Genomic DNA, 22,559 nt, shown 5'->3' on the forward strand with positions numbered 1-22,559 from the left:
ACCAGCAGCGTGGGATCAGGCATTCCCCTGGGAACAGGACAGGGAAAGGTACAGGGCCAGCAGAGCAGAACAGGCACACTGGAAGGGCTGAGGGAAACCCCAGAGAAGTGTTTTACCCCAGAGAGGAAGAGTGGAGAGGCTGACCACTGCCCAGGGCCTTGGATCTCCAGGGGAACCCCGATGAATAAAGGAGCTCTTCTCCAAGGATGAGAGGGCACTGCCACTCCTGGGCTCCTCCACGTGGTGTAAGGAAGGAGAGGAGTGCATGGAGAGGACAGGGCACAGGATCCCCGTGGCCTGGGGACCCTGGAGCAGGGAGGGCTGGGGGACAGGGACACGGCGAGCCCAGCACCTCCTGCTGCACCTCGGAGGTGCAGGAGCAGCTGATCCCTGACAGCCGTAACACAACTAAAACACTCCGACGTTTGACTCGAAAACATTCTATTTAATTTATACAAATAACTACTAAATAGAAAAAGTAGATTAAAACAAAATAGTTATTTTTCTGGCAGAGTTTAAATGCATATTATATAGCTTAGAAGAAATAAAATGCATTTTCCCCACAGCATTCATGACCTAATATTCTAGTTAACTCCTCCATTGCTTTCCTTTCCCAGCTCAGTAAGATGCCAGACGCAAGGTCCTGTGGGAAATGGCTATATATACGTTCCATATTCCAACTTAAAATATGGTACAGACCACACACCTACAAATGTGAAGCACTTAAAATGTGACTATCGAGTTGTAACATGATAATACAGAAAACAATTCATGTTTCAGGTTATATTGTGTTACAAAAATGTCTGTGTAAGAAATCATGAAAGAGGCCACATAAAAATAAGCTTTAACTTTATGCACTTATTTTACAGTTTAAAAAACTGGCAAGTGCACTAGTAATAAATAATTTGCAAGTTTTGGATAAACAAGAAATTCCTAATGTTCAGCATTATTGTAAACATCAGTACACATGTAAAATGCAGCTAAAGTCTGACAGTTACATTTTCAGTTCACCGAATTCTTTTCCTATTACTCAGGCATAGATCAATGCAGGATACAGCCAATCATATTTTTGGCAAGTCATGTCGTTAAAATTAACAGTGACAGTGCAAGTAAGGAATGCAAAGAATTCCTAGTGCAATAAAGAAGAGAAGCACAGGCAATATTGCTGATTAAAATTTACCACTTCCATGTGTTCACCCTGGGAGTGATTCGGAGAATTAAAATAAAATATTTAAAAAAAAAAATAAAAAAAAAAAAAAAAGAAAAGAAAAGGGGGGAAAAAAAAGAAAAACAGAAAAAAAAAAAAAGCTGTTCAAAGCCATTGTTTAATGCCCTGATCTTGTCTTAGGATTTCTCTGTCTTCCTTCAGGCCACTAGCTCAGCCACAGCACAGGCAGCTGAGTGCTCAGCGCTCGCCCAGGTGTGGTGGGACAGCCCGGGGTCCCCCCGCTGCTCCCCAGGACCCCGAGCAGCCCCCGGGGCACGAACTGCCTGGCCAGAGCCCTCGGGGCCAGCCAAGTGCCTTCCTGCCGGGACAGCGCCACCGGGAGAGAGAGGGTCAACAGTCAGCTTTCAGTTTGTCTAAGGAATTGTCAATTTTGGTCAAAGTCTTTTTGATGCGCAGGGCTGTCAGTCTGGCCGAGGGGTTCTGGTACCAGCACTCCTTCATCAGCTTGGCAAGGGACGTCAGCGTCTGGGAAAGAGCACAAACCGCACGACACATGGTCAGGCACAAATGACAAGCCAGGGGAGCACTGCCTGGGGCCGAGCCCTCACACAGAGGGGTTTTACTGCCTAATGAACACTCCATTTTCAGAGTTTCTCACTATTTATCAATTACAGAGCTTTCAGGTTTGAAAAGCTCCTGAAGTCTGGTAACTTGATTAAACCAAGAGCACAAGTGGCCCATGAGCTGACTGGAGTGACCAGCTAGTAGTGTAGCTTTAAACAACGGAGTGTGGGTTTTTTTCTAATTAAACAGTGGAGTGTGGGGTTTTTTTCTAATTAAACAATGGAGTGTGGGGTTTTTTTTTGTAATTAAGCAAACGCTGCACAGAATTTCTCTTCAATGAAACCAACTCCTGCAGACCCATGAGGGCAGCTGGGAAGGTACAGAAGTTCTGCCTGTGATTTCCTCATGCCCAGCAAGATTTAACTGGCTGGGCTCCCAGCACAGGGCACAGCTCCACACCCAAACCTCAGAGATGGGCCCTCTGCCCTGCCCAGCCCTACAGATTTCAAACTGACTTCCACAGCTCCAGGGGTAAGGACAAAACAGCTGGGCAGCCTGGAGAGGCCAGACTGATACTGATAAAGGAAAAGAAACCTGAGCAGCAGTCTTTCAAAGAGAACAACAGCCCCTGTCTTGCAGGCAGGAGAGGCCAGCGCTCTGCTGTGTGTGCTGTAAGCCACAGAAAGCCCTGGACTGCCTTCTCTCCCCTTCACTTCCCACAGAGGGAGAACAACCACCAGGAAAAGCAGCTGTAAGCTTTTGCTACCTGGTGTTCCTAAAGGCTGATCTGTGACAGGCTCAGGACCTGGCAGTGGTCAGTTTGCTGAGGGCTCCCCAGCCAGGCCGGCACATCCCAACCCCTGCCCAGGTGACACTGCCGACAGGGCCCGTCCAGATCATCCCCCCAGCCAGTGACAACGGAAAAAACGCCCACGTGTGCCAGAGCAACACCAGCACCACACTGACCGGGTCTGAGAACCATCTGTTGGGAATGTTGGGCCTCTGCTGATCCACACAGACCACCTTCCTCATGTCCTCAAAACTGGGATCGTTGGGAACCAAGTCATAAAAGGGCGGCTTGTAGTCTTCCACGATACCTGGTGAGACACAAACAGACAATACTCAGTGACTGCGTGAGTGAACAGCACTTCTGCAGGGAACACACAGCCCACCTGTCTAAGAGGCACAAAAATCCTTTACAAGTCGACCCTATAGAATCACGCAGCCTCTGAACAACAGAACAGCACTCCCTGCCCCAGAACAGCTTTTTCTACTCAAAATGTTAATTGATTAGCTTACGTTGCAAGTCCACAAAGTATGAGCTATACTCACTTCTACCAGCAAATGCAAAAATGTGAGGTCTGCACTGGGGTTTCTAACAGGCCCAGCACACACTTAGGTGCTTTTGTAGTTCCTCAAAGAGTCCAAGAAGTGTGTCAGCATCCACAGACCCTCAAGCTTGTGCTTCAAAACATTTCATTCCTTGTTATGAAAACAGGAAAATGCCCAGTGTAAGTGGCACCACATGCCGTCACAAAGCCAAACACCGAGAGCCCTCAGGAGCACAAGGCATCTTCATAAAGCCACAGGCTGGTCTGGCTTGGGAGGGACCTTACAGCCCATCTCATCCCACCCCTGCAATGGCAGGGACACTTTCCACTGTCCCAGGTTGCTCCAAGCCCCATCCAGCCCGGTCTTGAGACCAACAAGGTGGCCAAAACAAACTGCCCTGGGGTTTGGCACGGGAACCAGAGTGAGCGTGTGTGTGCTCCCAGCCCACTGACAGGGCACTGCAGGCTGGAGCCCCTCTGCTGCTCCCCAGGACACACCTGCAGCTCTGCCTCCTCACTGCATCAGCCTCACAAACCATCTCCAGGGAGCACAACGCTCTCAGGAAGCCAATTTACAAACTGGTGTTCAAAGACAAGGCATCTGGGTCAGCGGTGTGGAAACGCCACGGCTAATGAGGCCCCCTGTGCCCAGCAGGAACATCAATGGCTGCTGCTGACAGCTGGGACCCACACACTGAAATCTGCTGTCCCACAGCCAGACACAAAGCCCAGGAGAATCTCTGCTGCTTTGGACACCCTGAAGCTGAAGAGAGGTTCTCAATCCTTCCTACAGCAGTTGAATTTTAGTTTTCCTGTTCTACTGGAGATGAAAGTCCCATAGATACTCCTGTGCATACACCACAAAAATCTGTAAACCCCTGTCTGCCATGATTAGTCAAAAAGGGAATCAGTCTTCAGGAAATCCAAGTGCCTTGGAGAGCAGAAGGGTGATTTGGAGACCTGGGACCCAAGCAAGCTCCCACCAGGAGCACTGGGCAGCCTGCAGTTTGCCTGGTGCTATTCCAGCATGGACACAGGACAAATAACATGTGCTGTGTAAAGCAGCATCACCCGCCCTGTGCTCAGAGCAATTCCCAACTGCATTTACCAAACATCCCCCGCTGGGCTGGATTCCTGTCTTCACCCTTCTCCTGCCTCAGCCCAGATGCCAGTTGGCTGTGAGTCCTCAGGAACACAACCCCTCTGTGCCCCTGCTGCCACGCCTGTCCTGCAGGTAAAGCCAGGGCTTTGCAGGAGACAAACACCCAAACCCAGCTGTGTCACACAGCTCTGAACACACTCCCAGGGCCACGAGCACATTACAGATGAACTTTATCACTGCAGAGAGTGTCTGGCTCTAATTCACTATTGTCATGTGCTCTTTCCCAAGCAGAGGGCACAGAACTGCACAGAAGACACGCAGTTCTGAAGACAAAGGAAGCGGGGCTGGCCTTTACTCCAGTGGTGCCTGCAGAGCGCTCTGAGCTGCTGCCCAGCCCCGTGGGAGCCCCCAGCTCTGCAGCAGCCCTCAGTGGTGCCAGGAGCCACTCACCCTCTGTCCCACAGCGTGGCACTGACCCGTGACACGCTGCCCTCGCCCACTGCCCGGGGACACCCAGGTCCTGCAGCACAGCCCGTGCTTCCTGCACGGCCTGCAGGTGACTTCTGTCTTAAAGCCCATCCCATTCCATCCTCTGCCACGGGCACAGACACCTCCCACTGCCCCAGGCTGCTCCCAGCCCCAGTGTCCAGCCTGGCCTTGGGCACTGCCAGGGATCCAGGGGCAGCCACAGATGCTCTGGGAATTCCAGCCCAGCCAGGAATTCCTTCTCAATCTCCCATCCAGCCCTGGCCTCTGGCAGTGGGAAGCCATTCCCCGTGTCCTGTCCCCCCAACCCTTGTCCCCAGTCCCTCCCCAGTTCTCCTGGAGCCCCCTTTAGGCACTGGAAGGGGCTCTGAGCTTCCCTTGGAGCTTCTCCTCTCCGGAGGAACATTCCCAGCTCTCCCAGCCTGGCTCCAGAGCAGAGGTGCTCCAGCCCTGGGGGCAGCTCCATGGCCCTCAGCTGACTTTAGGTCCAGCTTGTCCTGTGCAAGCACAAATCTTCACTGCCCCACCCAACACAAAGCATGGCAGCAGCTTTGGAACACAGGAATGACAACCACACGCCAGGGCTCCTTGGAGCAGGAACCACCTTTGAGCTTCTGGCGTTACTGTCGTTGTGGAACAAGAGCAGAGCCCTGGGAACAACCCTGACAATTGCCAAGGATCTGAGCTGTGAGTGCCAGGCAGCAGGCAAGCACCAAACCAAGGGAGCACATTCCAGGAGCAGGGGACTCGGCAGGGAACAGCACTGCTGTATTTGAAGGGAGGCAAACACGGCTTTGGGGGCTGACATCACATCCCGAGTACTGAGAAAACGCTGGCTGGCTCCTACTGCAGCACACAGACAACACACTTGTTTGTGCCAAAGGAGCTTCCGATCACGTTTTCCTCCTCTACTAAACGAGAAAATACCAACAACCACTGTGTCACCTGGAGGATCACTGGGTATGTTTTCAAAAAATAAAAAAAATTGAAAGAGAATAAATAAACAAAGACTAAGAACTACCAGTCTTAGCAGTCGTAACAAGTTCCAGGTGTGTGTGAGCTGAAGCACTGAACCAGGCCTAGTCACTGGAAGGCTGTCCACGAGCCCAGGAGAGCACGGAGAGCTGATGAGAGCCTCTGCCCCCCCAGACACCACCACACCCCTGCTCCTGCAGCCTCACTCCCCATGCCAAAGTCTCACTGCAAAGCAAACAGGCTTATCAGAGTGACCACCTGACTAGCAATGATTCCCACACAGCTCAATGCACAGTGAGGGAAGATGTTTACTCCATCCCAACCAGTGCAAGGGCATAGAATTACTGACAGCAACAGCCAGGAGCACAGTACAACTGATTCTGTGCAATTAGTACCACCAGCACCTGAAACTTCAGGCTGTCCTGACGTGACCAATGCAGAGACAGACCTGCATCACCTTCAGTTTCTCCACGGTGGCACTGAGCTCAGTCAGAATGAAATTCCCAGAGCATGCACCTACAAGCAGGTAGGTCTGCAGTGCCATGAGCTCCACACCAACCTGGTGAAGCTGCCAGCACCGTGCACCCTTGCTCATTCCAGAGCAGCTCAGGTAAAGCCCATTGCTGCAGCAGTATCTGTGCCCAGCACCAGAACTGCACCTGTGCACGGGCCAGTGCTGCATCCCAACTCAGTAAAGAAAAGCAGTCCTGAATTCTGATATTTTCTGAACTTCCTATATGTTTTCCTTCTGTCCTTTAGGGTTTGTCACGAGAAACAGACACCTACAAATACTCACTGTGGTTCAATGACGTAAGGAAGAACAGAGACTTTGTGATCTAAAATTTTAACTTAGCCATTTGGTATGGATTAGAATGAGCAGGGGACTCTCTTCTCTGCCTTAACTGAAATGGCAACAGGATTCAGCCACTGGGGTACTCAGTGTGCACCCAACACACCAAGAGCTTCCTCGGCGTCTCTGGAATCAAACCACTGGTTTGTGTGTGGTTTGTGTGTGGTTTGCGCGCGGTTTGCACGCGGTTTGCGCGCTCCTGTGCACACTGGTGGCAGGTGCCCTGCCGTGAATCAGCAGGTGCTCAGCTGTCCCCGAGGCAGGGGAAGGAGCCCCCAGCACTCACCGTTGCTGACCATGCGCCTGGCCACCTCCCAGAGCACCAGGCCAAAGGCCCAGATGTCCACACGCTTGTAGGAGTCGAAGCAGTCTGCCTGGATGCTCTCGTCCAGCACCTCGGGGGCCATGTAGCGCTTGGTGCCCACGCGGGGGTTGTTCCCCACGTCCAGCTGGTTTGTGCTTTGGGAATGCATAACTGCAAGGCCTGGAGGACACAAAAAACAAGTCACTGTTAAGTGCCCTTCAACTGTAGCAGCACACACTTCAAGGCCCCAGGAGCAGCGATCCCGTCAGACGGTTCCAGAAAGAGAAGGAGCCCAGGGCCCAGCTGTCCAAGGACCAACGGGGTCAGCTCCAAGCTGGCCAGCAAAACCAGCCCCTGAGGCCGCAGACAGGCCCATTATCTCCTGAGGGATTATCATCAAGCGTTTTATGGCACTCTTGCAAAACACTGTCATGAAGTGTTCTGCAGCCACTGGATGTCCCCAGCACTCCGGGCACGGATGTGCAGAGGCCAAACAGCTGCTGCTCAGGAGAAAACAATTTTACACGGCATTCAAATTTATTTATAGACCTTTTGGGTAGGTGGATACACCCGAACTGTGGGGAAGGGAGGAGAAAAACACTGCGCCAAGGATACACACAAGTTAAAAAAATAAAGCTGCAAAACAAAAAACACCGTATTTGCAGCAGCCTGAAAAATAAACATCCTCAAGCAGATCTAAAATGAGTCAGACAAAACCACTCTACCTGGTTTCTGCTAATTACTAAACATTTAAGCAGAGAACATTACGTGAGGGACTAAATGACTGTAAATTTGGAAACACACAGAGCACTCATCTGGCCACGGTAAACAGAGAGCACTGCAAATTGAGCAGCAGTGGGTGCACGGCAGAGCCCAGCCACAGAGCGGGCGACCAAACTCTCCCTAATTTCCTCAGCAAATCTAAGAATGACATCCACTATTTGCATTTAACAGCAGTTTATTTTAGGTGAACCTTAAAAGGCTTTTTACCTCAGTCCCACAAAAACCAACCTCTCACCAGATCATTCATTTGCTTTGCCTTCCAAAGAACAGTCTGTTCTTTAACGTAACAAAAATTTGGAAAACACTTTTCTACAATTCAAGTGCACTCCAAGACACTTCAAGCTGATAAGAATATGCTTATGGCACCTCTAGAAAGATCACAGAACACTTTGGGTTGGAAGGGGTCTTAAAGTTCATCCAGTCCCACCCTGCCACGGCAGGGACGCCTGCCACTAGCCCAGGGAGCTCCAAGGCCCAGTGTCCAACTTGGCCTGGGACACTTCCAGGGATCCAGGGGCAGTCGCAGCTGCTCTGGGCACCTGTGCCAGGGCCTCACCTCCCTCACTGTAAAACACTTCTTATATTTAATGTAAATTGACCCTCTTCCAGTTTCAAACCACCTCCCCTTGGCCTATCACAACAAGCACTGCTGAAATGTTCGTCCCCACCCTTTTTAGGGACACCCGATGTACCATCTCACGACCCCAGACTGATGAGATGTCTGCTCCCAAGTCCAAGTACTTCTATCAAATACTGACACACACTCGTATACTTTTATGTACTATTTGAAATTCATATTGGATTATATTATACAGTGCGTACAGCTTACAGTTTTTCTTTTAGAAAAGCTTCAACAGCAAACAAAGGTTAGAAACCACATCTCCTGGCCAACTCTGTAAATGTTAGGACCCCGGAGAACACTTCACTAAAACCCATAAAACTTCATCCAAACTGAGCAAAACAGATTGCAGAGGGCGACAGGTCAAGGTTTACAGCTGAGGGAGACAAGTCAGCATCCCACACACCACAGACCAAGGGGCTGGGGCAATGGGGTCAGGGGACAGAGTGTGGTAACCCGGTTCCCATCACAGAGGCATCCCAGCTCTCAGGGAGAGCCTGCTCCACTCCGGGGGCTCTCAAAGCACAAGGAACTGAGGGGCACTGAGCACATGGCAGAGCAGCTCCTGCTTTAAGACACCAGCTCCTGAAAAGGAACGCCGTGGTTTGACAAGACCCTTTCAGCACACTGCAGGATCTGCCGCCTTGGCACAGCCCTACGTGCTGTCCACCCGCAGCGAGAGTTGCTCAATCAGACCCAGCATCAGGCACGTGCTCTGCTTTGGAAGGACAAAGGCACGACTTCTCCCCAGACTGACAGAACGAGCAGGAATGACATCCATTCCCGGACTTTGTCACCCAGCTTCTGCTTAGCCAGAGCACATCTGAGCTGGCCAGTGCTGGTGCTGCAGCTCCTGGTGCCGCGGTGCCGTGGGCCAGAGCAGCTCCCAGCCCCACGCCCTGAGAGGAGGAGACCAGAGGGTGGAAAACAAGACAGAGCCTCACAGAAGAAAGGGCACGAATGCATGCCAGAAGCAACAAATCCTTTGGTGAAGTTCCCTTACAGAGGGGGAACACAGGAAAAATGTGACAGATACGTGTCTGAGGAGCACACATTTAAAAAAAGTAACATTTTAGCACCATAAAAACTAATCAAGAAGTGTTTACTGCTGTGCTCTCCTGGAAAAATCTCTCAAACATCTGATACCTCTAGATAAATAGTGTAATAGATTTCACTGAACCAGTGCCATGTCAATCAATGCCAGGATGTGCTGCCCCTCCTCAGAGGGAACTACACATTTATTTAAAAGCCAGTTTCTGATGCTTTGTATTTTCAATTTGCTGCTCCATTTGTTACTATTCCCACAGCAATTTTCCAGAGGCCCAAGTATGTGGCTTCCATGTTTTCTGTGTCTCTATCTCAAATCTCTCAGGCACAAGTGACAGAAACCATGCAGTAGAATTGTTATTTTAAAAATTCCCATCTCCTGATACGCTTTTTGCTTAGGTAATAGTGCCCCAATACTGCTCTACCACTCTTTTCTCCCTTGTCTTCAGAGAAAAGAAAACAAAAGTTACTGTCAGACATCCCTGCAGGGTGTGGAGAAGCCACACTGCTGTGCGCTTCAATCCCAGAGCAGCCGGTCGCAGGGAAGCCACTGCAGAGCGCTCTGCACGACTGCAGCTGGACAGAGCTACCAGCACAGCGAGCACACGGCTCAGCCCGTCCGCGGGAGGACAGGCACTGTCCCAGACACGGAGCGTGAGCCCGGCGCGCCCTGCGATCCCGAACGGGATTAACGGCGGCAACCGGGAAACGTCCCCAGAGCCTGCCCGGGCTGCAGCGCCACCTGGCGGCCGCGGCGGGCACTGCGGGGAGCCGCAGCGACGGGCAGGCGGGGTCACCGCGGGGTCACGGACACCCCCGGGGTCACCGCGGGGTCACCGCCACCCCATGGGGTCACTATGGCTCGGGACACACCCCACAAGGTCACTGTCTCAGGACACCCTGCAGGGTCCCTATGGCTCAGGGACACCCCACAGGGTCACTGTGGCTCAGGACGTCCCATGGGTCACTATGGCTCAGGACACCCTGCTGCCAGCGCACAGCACCCTGCAGGGTCACTCTGGGCTCAGGGACACCCCATGGGGTGGCTCAGGACACGCCGTTCCCAGGGCACAGCACCCCGGGCCCCTCCGGCCACAGCCCCCCGGGGCTGGGCTCTGGGCAGTCCCCACCTTTGTGCAGCCCCCAGCGCCTGGCTCTGTGCAGCCCCCAGCTCTGTGCAGCCCCCAGCTCTGTGCAGGGCAGGGGCAGGGCTCACCCAGGTCGGCAATGCAGCACTGCCCGTTCTTCTTGACCAGGATGTTCTTGCTCTTGAGGTCGCGGTGGGAGATGGCGGGCTTGCCCTGCGTGCCGAAGATCTCGATGTGCAGGTGCGCCAGGCCGCTGGCGATGGACAGCACGATGCGCAGGCAGCTCACCGTGTCCAGCGTGGTCAGCTGCAGGTAGTCGTACAGGGAGCCCATCTCGTGGTAGTGTGTGATCAGCCACAGCTGCGTGCTCGAGTTCCTGGAAGTCATATCTGATGCAATAAAACCTAGTGGGAGAGGGAGAAGGAGAAACAAGAAAATGAACTGACAGAGCCCCCTCAAGACTCCCCGAGAAAAGCAGCTCAGTTAGTCAGAGCAGGGTGCTGATAATGCCAAGGTAAGTGTGATAATTGTGGGTTTGACCCCGTACAGCCATCCACTCAGGAGCGGGACTGGATCCTTGGGGGTCCCCTCCAGCCCTGAATATCCCGTGGTAAGGTCAATCAATGCTGCTGGCCCCACCTGCAATGCACAACTGGTTCAATTACAACTGCACTGCAGACCACTGCAGGTACCACTGTGGCGAAAACAAAGCCAACAAATGCTGGAACTCTAACTCACACCTATTCACAAGAACCCATTTATATATTTGTCAGTCACACCAAAAAACTACGTGTTAGGATCACACACTTGAAAACACTTTTCCCTTCTTTTGGAGGACTTGGGGGTGGGGACGTTCCCAGTCAAACAGAAAGACCCCAAGTCTGTAGCATATTTGCTGCTGCCCACTTGAGAGGGAAAGCAGAAACACCTCAAACATCTAGCCATGAACAACCATCTCCATTTTTAGAGCCCACAGGCAGCCAGTGCAGGCTGCAGAGAAAAGGGTTAAATATGTAGCCCAACCACAATGATCTACAAAGAAACAGAGAAAATTTTCTGTTCAAAGCTCAGGAACCTCACAAACTGTCTCCAAAAATGTCATGTCTTGAAACTGAACCCCAAATTCAGGGGAAGATCCCTTCCTGTCACTTCTGCGTATCTCCAGACCGTGACTTCAACAGCTTTAGGTGGGAACAACAAAAGTTTTATTCCCAAATCAAATTAACAAACCATGTTTACGTAAAGCTCACAGACATTTGTCAGAAAGAACACCCACTGCTTTCTCTCCTCAAGTCAGACCTGTGCACAATGTGAGATTTCTCTAATCTGTGATATTGTTTAATACTGCACCTAAAAAAGTCTCTGAAATAGCCAACAAATTTGACAGTTATCAAGACAGACTAAACACAGGCAGAGCACCAAGGGAAGTATGCAATGTAATTTCAGCCAAATCATTTGCTCCCTTGGGAAGTTCAATAATTCACATTTCAGGAGGCCACCAAATTATTTTTGTAGTAACAAAGGAACTGCTTCAGAAAACACACAAACGTCTAGCAGGGTGAGCTAGAGCCAAGGAACGTTCTCTGACAGGAAGCAAGAATAAGGATCTGAAGGAAAACCAATTGAAGACAGATTTTGGGTGAGGCAGTGTCAGCACTCAGAAAATGTGCTGCTGCTTTTATTTCCAGGGGTGGCACACCACTGACAGAAGGGCACATCTATCAGAAACCAAAGGGCTGCTTAAACCTCAGACATGGCCCAACACAACAAAGCCACTTTCCCAGTTCTCAGAACCAGGCACATGAGGTATGAGCAATGCACAAGGTTCGTTTACTTTCCTATTTACAGGGAAAAAGATGCATCATGCAGCTACAGCTGAAGTTTAAACACCAAAAGAGCTTACTCTCACCTTGAGCAGAACAGTTAAACAGAAGAGAATACTGGATTCATACTGCACTTTACTCAGTCATAAGGGAAAGCATTCAAACCCCTAAATCTTATCTGAGATCACAACCCAACGCAGATCCACCAGAGCTTCCCCTGACACTCTGTGCAGGACCCTGCAATGAGAGCTGCAGGAGCCAGTCCCTTCCCTGTGGCACCTCCACTGTTTTCTGTGTGCTCAGCTGCCAACACCTGCTTCATCTGGTTGATTAACTGCTTCCTGCTGGAATATTGCAGAGCAACAAGTCACAGCTGCTATGACACATTCCCCATTTCAGACTCAGCCCCCCCTGGAAGTCTCTCCCTGAAAATCTCTCTTCAGCTATTTATCACAACACAGGAACTAGAGGCTGTGAGCTGCCTGGTGAGTGTGCAGTGCTTCACAGGTGACCTGTCCAGGTAACTCACCTTTACACCAGACACAGGATACAGGATGCGCTTGTGCTACTTACCTAAAATATTCTCATGCCTCAGCAGCACAGTGTTGTACAGCTCAGTTTCCCTGAACCAGGACTTTTCATCCCTAGAAGAGAAGATCTTCACAGCAACATTTTCTCCTTGCCACTGACCTCTCCAAACTTCTCCGTAACGGCCCTTTCCTGGTGGGGGAAAAAACACAGGAGAAGCTGTCAGCTAACAAACAGCCCTCAGCAGGCAGAACCGGACTGCCACGAACCAGGTATCAGCTGGTGTGACCACCCCTGCATGCACTTCCTACCAACTGGGGTCACACTGTGCCCCAGCGTCCCTCCTTCTCCCTGTCTGCCTGGACTGCAGGTGTGAGTGGGTAAGTGTGGACTCTGCTTGGACTGCAGGTGTGAGTGGGCGAGTGTGGACTCTGCCTGGACTGCAGGTGTGAGTGGGCGAGTGTGGACTCTGCCTGGACTGCAGGTGTGAGTGGGTGAGTGTGGACTCTGCTTGGACTGCAGGTGTGAGTGGGCGAGTGTGGACTCTGCCTGGACTGCAGGTGTGAGTGGGCGAGTGTGGACTCTGCTTGGACTGCAGGTGTGAGTGGGCGAGTGTGGACTCTGCCTGGACTGCAGGTGTGAGTGGGTGAGTGTGGACTCTGCCTGGACTGCAGGTGTGAGTGGGCGAGTGTGGACTCTGCCTGGACTGCAGGTGTGAGTGGGTAAGTGTGGACTCTGCTTGGACTGCAGGTGTGAGTGGGCGAGTGTGGACTCTGCCTGGACTGCAGGTGTGAGTGGGCGAGTGTGGACTCTGCCTGGACTGCAGGTGTGAGTGGGTAAGTGTGGACTCTGCCTGGACTGCAGGTGTGAGTGGGTAAGTGTGGACTCTGCTTGGACTGCAGGTGTGAGTGGGCGAGTGTGGACTCTGCTTGGACTGCAGGTGTGAGTGGGCGAGTGTGGACTCAGCCTGGACTGCAGGTGTGAGTGGGCGAGTGTGGACTCTGCCTGGACTGCAGGTGTGAGTGGGTGAGTGTGGACTCTGCTTGGACTGCAGGTGTGAGCGGGTGAGTGTGGACTCTGCCTGGACTGCAGGTGTGAGTGGGCGAGTGTGGACTCTGCTTGGACTGCAGGTGTGAGTGGGCGAGTGTGGACTCTGCCTGGACTGCAGGTGTGAGCGGGTGAGTGTGGACTCTGCTTGGACTGCAGGTGTGAGTGGGTGAGTGTGGACTCTGCCTGGACTGCAGGTGTGAGTGGGTGAGTGTGGACTCTGCCTGGACTGCAGGTGTGAGTGGGTAAGTGTGGACTCTGCTTGGACTGCAGGTGTGAGCGGGTGAGTGTGGACTCTGCTTGGACTGCAGGTGTGAGTGGGTGAGTGTGGACTCTGCTTGGACTGCAGGTGTGAGTGGGCGAGTGTGGACTCTGCTTGGACTGCAGGTGTGAGTGGGTGAGTGTGGACTCTGCTTGGACTGCAGGTGTGAGTGGGCGAGTGTGGACTCTGCTTGGACTGCAGGTGTGAGTGGGTGAGTGTGGACTCTGCTTGGACTGCAGGTGTGAGTGGGTGAGTGTGGACTCTGCCTGGACTGCAGGTGTGAGTGGGTAAGTGTGGACTCTTCTTGGACTGCAGGTGTGAGTGGGTGAGTGCGGATCTCCCCTCCCTGCACACCTGTGCAGCACAGAGGGGCTGAACTGGGAGGTGACACCACCCAACCACCAGCAATGAAAGTGCTTTTGCAGCCGAGGTGACTTAGGGAGCACAGGGCAAGGTCAGTGTGCACAACACAGAGCTGTGAATTCTGCAGTGAGTAGGGCAGGGAGGAAATGTAACGCTGGGGATAGAGCCTTTACATTTCTATTCCATCATCAGCCCTTGCAGAAACACAAAATGATAATTTAAAAAAAACAAAAAAAACCCAAAAAAAACCCCAAACCCATCCACAAACAAAAAAGGGATCAAAAAAAACCACCAACCCCACCAAAACCAAGTCCTGTCCTGTGGAGATCAGGGTACACTGTCTGCAAGCCAAGCTTTTTATCCCAATAGCTTCTTCACCTCTTCAGTGCCTGCACAGCATCTTGGCTCAATGTCAATGCCTCCAGGTATCTTTGACCCAAATGCTTCCTAACCTCAAATCTTAACACTGCTCAATTATTAATAAAAATATGCTGAAGAAAAAAATTTAATGAATCCTTTAAATTAATACTAAAGTCCTACAAAAAACTAAACAGCCACAAGACACTGACCTACACACTCCACAAGTGTGATCTGGCGAGCCACCGTTCTTTGCACCAAGAAAGGAAGTCCAGAGCCACTTCCAGATGTGCAGGAATGGTCCAACAGATCCTGTTCAGAAGGAAGAGCAGAAGTTAGAACTCATGAGAAGCCCCATCTTTCCCTGTTTACACGCAGAAAGGACAGGTCACATTACAGCTCGGGGGTATCTGTGGCCCTGGGGATGCCCTTTGGTCACCCAGGGTCAAAGAGCGTTTGTTTAGTAAGTCATTACTTGTTAACAAGTGTAGGAGATATATGACAACAGATGTCTGTGCACTGGAAGCCCACTCCTCGCCCACCAGCTATCCTCTCTCATGAGATCCCACCCTTTCTCAGCACTTCACTCTTCTTTTACTTACCTTGCGTGCTCTCAGTTTCTGTTTCTGATACCTGCATCAAGCTTGAATAGGTATTTAAAACCAAAACCAGTTTTCATATAAACAAGGTGAGGGGATTTACCAGCATCACCTACACAAGATTTGCCATTGATACTCCAGAAAAATTTCTGTAAGAAATCTTTCTTAAAAGCTTTATCAGTTTCTGGTATTTTTAGTGCATAGAAAGGAGACTTTGAGCTGTAAGCTTATAATAAACATGAGAGAGATCCTGACTGAATGTTAAAATCCCATTAGCCTTGTAAAATGCTAATGCCCAGCTACTTTTACAGCCAGGAGTTTTGTATTAGTTCAAAGCATTAACAACTACTGCCGAAGTCTTTCTTTACAAAGGAAAATAGGATAAAAAAGCCCAAGTGTAATCAACTTTCTATTACTTCCAGAAAACTGCATTGCTGTGCTTGAACCAAATATCCATGAAATCTCATTTCTTCTAACAACCTCTTAACGAGTGCTCAAGAAAAAGATAATCTAGGAGTGACAGAGACCACCTCACTTCTTAACATGAACTGAGGGCACATTTTCCTTTCACGCCTGCATCAGAGGCAAAACAAAAGCAACAAAACAAAAAAAAACACTCCCAAACTTATCTACAGCAACTGTGAAAACAAGATTTGAAGAGGCCAGAGCTCCTTCCATGCCCACTAAGCAGCTTAGGGCTTTAAGCACTTGCTACACTGCAGAGACTAATCCTAAATGTAAACCTACCTAATGTGTGACAAAACCAGTGGCTTAAGACACAATGGAGAAGAAAAATCTGGAATCTAGAAGACTTGCTGTTTAGATGAACGTTTAGGCACAGGAACTGCCAACTAATTACATTCTGCGCATCAGCCACACAGGGAGGCAGAGCAGCAGCACTGAGGCTCTGGCTGCTCCACCAGACCAAGCCCTCCCAGCTCCTCACAGCTCTTTGAAACAAAACTTGGATTTATTCTTCGCGGGTTTTGCCACCATTTCCAAGTAACATTAAATAACTGGAGGTACAGAAGGTTTGCAAACGGCTTGAAATGATCTTGCACAGGTAAGACAGAAGAGCTGGTAAAAGCTGGAAGTTTCAGTGCTTAAGGACAGATTACCAGTTGCACACATGCCTGGGCCATGGTGGATACATCAAGACTGGCCCTTTTAAACCAGCAACACCGAACCAAGCCTTGTGGGCTGATTAAAGAGAGCCAAAGGCATTGCAAAAAAAGGAAGAAAAAGTATTAACAGACATAGGCCACTCTTCAACCCTGCAGTGAAAGCACATTACGGTGGGAGAGCACCAAAATAGAAAACACTTTCCAGCCTCTTAATGTTGGGGGCATTTTATCTCAGCAATGCAAGAAGAAAACTCTGCACTGCTTAAGAACAAACACTCCATCTGCCTGAAGCTTTACCTGCTCTGCTCAGATAAAGTGAGGGACAGCTGCTGGGACATTTGTGCTCTGGCCTCAGGGAAGAGGGAAGGGGCAGTCCCCCTGCAGAAAGGGATCGCTTCCCAGCTCATTACATTTTCTAGAGACCTCATGAGCAAGAGTGTATTTTGAAAACTGAGCTTTGAGTAAGCATTGCACCTTTATTAGAACTCCCACTGCTCTTCCATCAACAAAACATCACTGACACCCCAGAGTCCTGCTACTGAGATCATGGCAGTCAGGTTTTAAACGTCAAAATTACCTGTATTTTCTTTCTCACCTAACATCACATCTTTTCCAACCCTTCGGGTTGTTGTGTATCAAACAAGCAGCACAGCTCTCCACCTCTCCCATTACTGCAGGCCACCCAACAGTCAGGCACACTCTGTCTTGATGTGCTGACATTATTTCCAAGAACACGAACAGCTCAGAGTGATTCTCCAGGTTAAAGGACCTACACTTGCCAAACCCATCTTTTGGTTAAAATTCATTAACACTACAGTTTTGGGAGCACAGGAACTGCACCACTCAAGTCCCGAGGCCAAGTGGCACCTCCTGGCAGCAAAACGTGCTCTGGGTGATGTGGCCAGACAGAAGGAAGAGAGGGGGGTTAGGAAGCGAGGGAAATCACACCCTGCACACAGGCAGGTCACTTACTGCCAACGTGCTGTCCCCCACGTTGGAGGCAATGAGCCCCTCGATTGTGCCGTACTCTGCATCCCTAGAATTGAGCCTCTCCATGTGGTTTTTCTGTATTCTCCGTATGATCAGCACAGCTACTGCAGAAAAAACTATCAACACCACCACAGGAGCCAGGATAACGATGATTAGTGTTTCCATGCTGTAGCCTGCAGCTTCTCCTTGAAAGGTTTGCCCTTGGAAAAGAGGGAGGAAGGGGAAAAGTGTGAAAAGAGAGAGAGAAAAAAACGGATTTGCAGATTCCCAGAGAAAGTCTTTAAACCCACCAGCACTGACACCAACCATTACCTGGTACCCACCCGGCGTGACAGAGAGGCCGTGGCACAGCCAGGTGTGAGCACACCTGCAGAGAGGATGCTCCCTGTGGAACAGCACAGCCCCCACCTGCACCCAGCCACTTCTCAGAGGCAGCGCCTCCATCCTGACCCCCAGCACACACTGCAGCCCCCTCCCCGCCCCAGCCACAGGGACCAGCCAACCCCTGGGCACCAGATGTGTGCCAGCAGGCCCCAGGCTGGGGACATCCTGCTCCTGTGAAACCCTTCCTCCAGGCAGCCCCGGAGCCACCTCTCTCCCAGCACAGCAGAGCAAAGCCAAGCCCCTCCTCTCTCTCCGGATGCACGGGTGCTGGATGAAGCGCTCACCTTTGGACGAGGGCAGCTGCGCAGTGATGTTCATGTTGCACAGGTGTCCCTGGCAGCACTCCACGGCCTGGTTGGGGGATGGAGGCGTTTTGCACGTCATTTTCCGTTGCTCATAGACCTGGAAGCAGCCCTTCTGGTAAACCTTAGCCCCATCATTGATGCTCAGGGAAGAGAAGCAGCGCTGGCCCTGGCAGCGGTCCCCGTTCCCACAGGACGTGCCCTCACACACACACTCGTAGGGGACCATCTTCAGCTTCCGTTCATCATCTGCCAAAGGGAAGCGTCCAGGAAAAAAACATCATCCTGCTCTTAACAGCTTCAGTTAGAGGTGACGAAATCATAACACAATAAAATCTGCTCAAGGGAAGTCGAGATACTGTTTTCAGGTAGTGCTGAAGACCCACTAAGTAGGAGGTAACAATTCTAATTCAGCTATTTCAGCATGACAAAGATAGGTCACAGCAGACACAAGAGACCTCTCTCAAGTAAGTTAAAATTTGAAACTGAGAAAACCGAGTTACTCCCAGAAAGCTTTTATTCAATGTTTTCCAAAGGCTGTTTGTGAAGTAGCAAAGTGGCGAATACACATCTTTCAGGAGCTCATCTCTCAAAACATCCAAGAGATCTTCAAATGAACCATTCCTGCCCTTCCATGGCAGTGGAAATACTATTCCCCTTTTTCTGAGGCAAACCTTAAACACACTTTTTGTGTCAGAAAAGCTTCACGTGCGCACAGCTGTGTTAACCAGTGTCAGAAGTCACTGTGCAGACTCAATGCCCTCACTGGAGCAGCCATGGAAGAGTCACCAAACACCACACGGGAAACTCTGAGCCCACGCAACACTCACCTTGCCAGCTCGGAGATGGGAACGCCATCACCATCAGCACAGGGAGAATCATCACTCCATCAACCACCCTGGAGCTGCAGAAAGGAGAGACATCAGTTCTGTAAGCTCCCATTGCTGTCTAAAAATGCAACCACCCCAAAAGCAGCGTTCAGCAGCGTCCTTCAACAGTTTTTTTACACAAAACACAACCCAACGTTGATTGGTCTCCTTTTTCACTCTGTCTTGTTTCCTAAATACTTTCCTTCACTTGTAAAATCCATGCATTTACTGCAACATCTTTTCAGATTCACAGAGACAGCACATGCAACTACCGTGCACATACAGAGGCTTCTAGTAGGGAAACGTGAACCCTGCCAGTACCAAGCAGAAATGTGATACAGGTGATACATTCTTTAAACCACTTGTTAAGAAGCTAAATTACTGAGAAGGTGGTCTGTAAAACTGTATTTTCTGGGCTTGAGGGGAAACAGAAAAGATCTCCACCAGAAAACTCAGGAGAACTTCCATTAACTGGCAAAAGCCATTGCTGGATGGCAAGAAGATCGAGATGCATTTAAGGAAGATGCTGCTCTCTGAGGAGTCATTTCCCAGTTTCAGTTGCTTCTCCAAGGATTTTCCTTGCGATGGCCCAAGTCCATTTCCCTGCTGCTTAGGACAGGTAACTACACCTTGTGCAAGGTTCAGGCTCATTCCAGCATAAAGCAGAAGCACACACTCCCTCTAAAACAGGAAACAAAGGAGTGAATTTCCCTTTGTATTTCCAGTCTTTGCCATGACACTTGGTCTGTACAAGAAAATGACAGACCACTCTTTGCTCTGCTTTTTACTGTGAAACAAGGCTTCTGAATAGAAACTTTTCTGCAGTTTCTTAGGATTTAACCCAACAGACAGGGCTGGTGACTCAGGATGGTTTGTCTGTCCTGTGCTGGTCAGTTCCTACAGAGACTCTCTGGCCTAGTCACATAGAACAAAATCCCAGTCAAAAGCAGCGGCAAGCAGTAGGTGCAAACCAAAGTTCCCCCTGACAAGCCACTGAGCCATTGCCATGCTCCTTATGTGCAGGTATTTCTCTTCATTTTTCAGATTTAATTCTAATCGAAGCAGATGAAAATTGAACATAAACCTGGTATTGCCATTTTCCTTTCAGATCTCTTCTGTTGTGCCTTTTCAAATCATTAGCACTTCTTAAGTGCTCAGTGATGAAAGCCAAGCCATTACTTCTGTATTTATTTCCTGACATGGATTTGTTTCCAGTAATTGATTCGTCATCAGTTAAAACGATCATAAACTTCTGAGCCAAGTACTCAGTTTTTGCCTTCACAGAAAGGCCCAGGCAGCTCTGACCACATCACCTCCCAGAGCAACACCGTCCCTTCCCAAGACCCATTCCCCAGGGAAGCTTCCCTTCCTTGTCCCTGACACAGCCCAAGGCATCAGTAACACCTGCTGGAAACACGACCAAACCAAGTCACACAAACAGCATGAGCAGGGAGCAATCCATCCGGGAAGTTTAAAGCAGAGGAGAGCTATCCCAGGGAACCACTAGCGGCCTCATGCTGCAGATCAGCTCAGAGGGGTCCCAGGGTGGTGCTGGGGTCCCCAGGTGCTGCCGGCAGAACGCGCTGCTCACTCAGCAAGCCCAGAGCAGGGCGGCTCCTGGGACCTGCCCTCCTTCCCTGCACACGCTGGCGGTTCCAGGAGCCAAAGCCAGCCTGGGGCTGTGCATGGGAGCAGGGGGAGCACTCCAGGGGATCCCAGCAGGGACGGGCCCCCCAGGAGAGCCCTTCGGACAGCAGGGACATCCAGCTCAAGGCAGAGGGGCTTTAAGAACACCAAAAGTGAGTTTGACACTGCTGGGCAGGTTCAGGGGATAACCAGCAGCACCAGCAGCAGCACATCCAGCTCTTCCACAGCAACTCAGGGCTGCAGCCTCTGGGCCCAGTTAAAACCAGCATGGCTTGTTTTGCACTGGTGGGAGCTGTCCCGCCTCTGCAACATGTGGGGCAGCCCCGAGACCCCCAGAGCGTGACCCCCCTCCCCAGGGCATCCTCCCTTGGCCGTTCCAGCCCTTCCCCTGCCAGCCCTGGCTGAGGGGGAGCAGCAGCCAGCCCAGTTCTGCTCTGCTGAAAGGAGGCCGAGCACAGCAACCAGGAGCTGGCTGCAGCGTGGGACTGGAGAGACAGGAGGCACACACCAGCCCAAACAGCAGGAAAACTCTGCCAGCTGCATCTGCTTATCTGCTGTCCTCTCGAGCAGTTTATTTGTGGCCCTGAAAACAAAGAAACAAACATACACAAGTGTATTTGTACATACAAGTCCCCGCCCTGTACTTCTCAGGGGAGGATGAGGATGGAAATCAGAGCCATGCCCCCAAAGAGGAAGACAAACCACACTGGACTTTAAACAGATATTATGCATTCCACAGCACGCGTGGTTCTCCCAAGGAAAAAAAGCGCAGTACTTCAATTTAAACCCTGCTTCTATGGAGCTGTTCTTGCAGCCATTCATTTTCCCAAAAGCCTCAAGGAATAATATCTCGTCTGCCCTTGCTGAGAAGAGCTGTGACATCAGCAGCAGCCTGTGGCACACCACCCTGTCCTCAGCCCCAAAGCAAGGCCTGCCCATGTCTGCGCAGCCCAGGACACTCGGGGGTTTGGCAGGGGCCCCCAGCCCTGGGAGACGACAGGAGGGGAGGGCTGGGAGGAGCCTCTGACCTTCACAAAACACTCATTTTCCCTCAAGAATTATTTGAGAGCACGAGTTCAAAGGTGTTGTTCCCACTGCTTAAAAAAATAAATAAATAAATTACTTTTTCCAAGCAATTAATGCACGTACATAAGCACCAAAGTCTGGTTCTAGCGACACCAGCAAGCACACCCCTTCCAGTTACTGCTTGTTCACAGAGAAAGAAAACACACATTTTAATGTAAGAAATAAAACATTCCTTCACAAATCCCCACAGAAAATTGCTGCGGATTTAAAGATCCATGAGATATCCAGTTCCTAGCTGGTGTCTGGATTCACAAGAACCTTTTTACCCAAGGGAAGGGTTGGGATTTAGCCCAGATAAATAAAGAGGAATTAATATGCAACCAGCAAAAATACACAAAAGGTATTTTCCTTTCTAAACACAGGATCTTTGCCGCTTGATTGGAGCTGCAGGAAGTGTCCTATGGAACCACCAGAGGGCCTTGGGAACACGGGCAGGGATCCCAGTGCTCGGGATGGGGGATCCAGCCATCCCACTGCTCCACACAGGGATGGGGCTGGCAGCAATCCCTGACACACCCAGGGATCCCAGTGCTCGGGATGGGGGATCCAGCCATCCCACTGCTCCACACAGGGATGGGGCTGCCAGCAATCCCTGACACACCCAGGGATCCCAGTGCTCGGGATGGGGGATCCAGCCATCCCACTGCTCCACACACGGATGGGGCTGGCAGCAATCCCTGACACACCCAGGGATCCCAGTGCTCGGGATCGGGGATCCAGCCATCCCACTGCTCCACACAGGGATGGGGCTGGCAGCAATCCCTGACACACAGGGATCCCAGCAATCCCTGTGCACACCCCATACCCACAGAGGCAGGGATCCCAGGGATCCCAGTGCCCTGTGCACACCCCACACCCACA

General features: G+C 50.9%; 1 protein-coding gene across 3 annotated transcripts in view; it reads right to left on the reverse strand.

Annotated features, from left to right (window-relative positions):
• Positions 1 to 424: 424 nt before the first annotated feature.
• The window catches only part of ACVR1 (activin A receptor type 1), a 45,642-nt gene continuing 23,507 nt past the window's right edge, over positions 425 to 22,559 (reverse strand). For all 3 annotated transcript variants that reach the window (XM_066190502.1, XM_066190501.1, XM_066190500.1), the window contains exons 2-10: positions 18,927 to 19,000; positions 18,079 to 18,345; positions 17,393 to 17,610; positions 14,910 to 15,009; positions 12,714 to 12,860; positions 10,446 to 10,721; positions 6,763 to 6,960; positions 2,699 to 2,829; positions 425 to 1,693 (exon numbers count right to left, since the gene is read on the reverse strand). In XM_066190502.1, coding sequence (XP_066046599.1) covers positions 1,559 to 1,693; positions 2,699 to 2,829; positions 6,763 to 6,960; positions 10,446 to 10,721; positions 12,714 to 12,860; positions 14,910 to 15,009; positions 17,393 to 17,610; positions 18,079 to 18,345; positions 18,927 to 18,978 — 1,524 coding nt within the window. In that variant the 5' untranslated portion in view covers positions 18,979 to 19,000 and the 3' untranslated portion in view covers positions 425 to 1,558. The remainder of the gene's footprint in view (positions 1,694 to 2,698; positions 2,830 to 6,762; positions 6,961 to 10,445; positions 10,722 to 12,713; positions 12,861 to 14,909; positions 15,010 to 17,392; positions 17,611 to 18,078; positions 18,346 to 18,926; positions 19,001 to 22,559) is intronic.

Source organism: Chamaea fasciata, unplaced genomic scaffold (genome assembly GCF_029207755.1).
Source record: "Chamaea fasciata isolate MVZ Bird 193981 ecotype frontalis unplaced genomic scaffold, bChaFas1.0.hap1 SCAF_8, whole genome shotgun sequence".
NCBI classification, from domain to species: domain Eukaryota; kingdom Metazoa; phylum Chordata; class Aves; order Passeriformes; family Sylviidae; genus Chamaea; species Chamaea fasciata.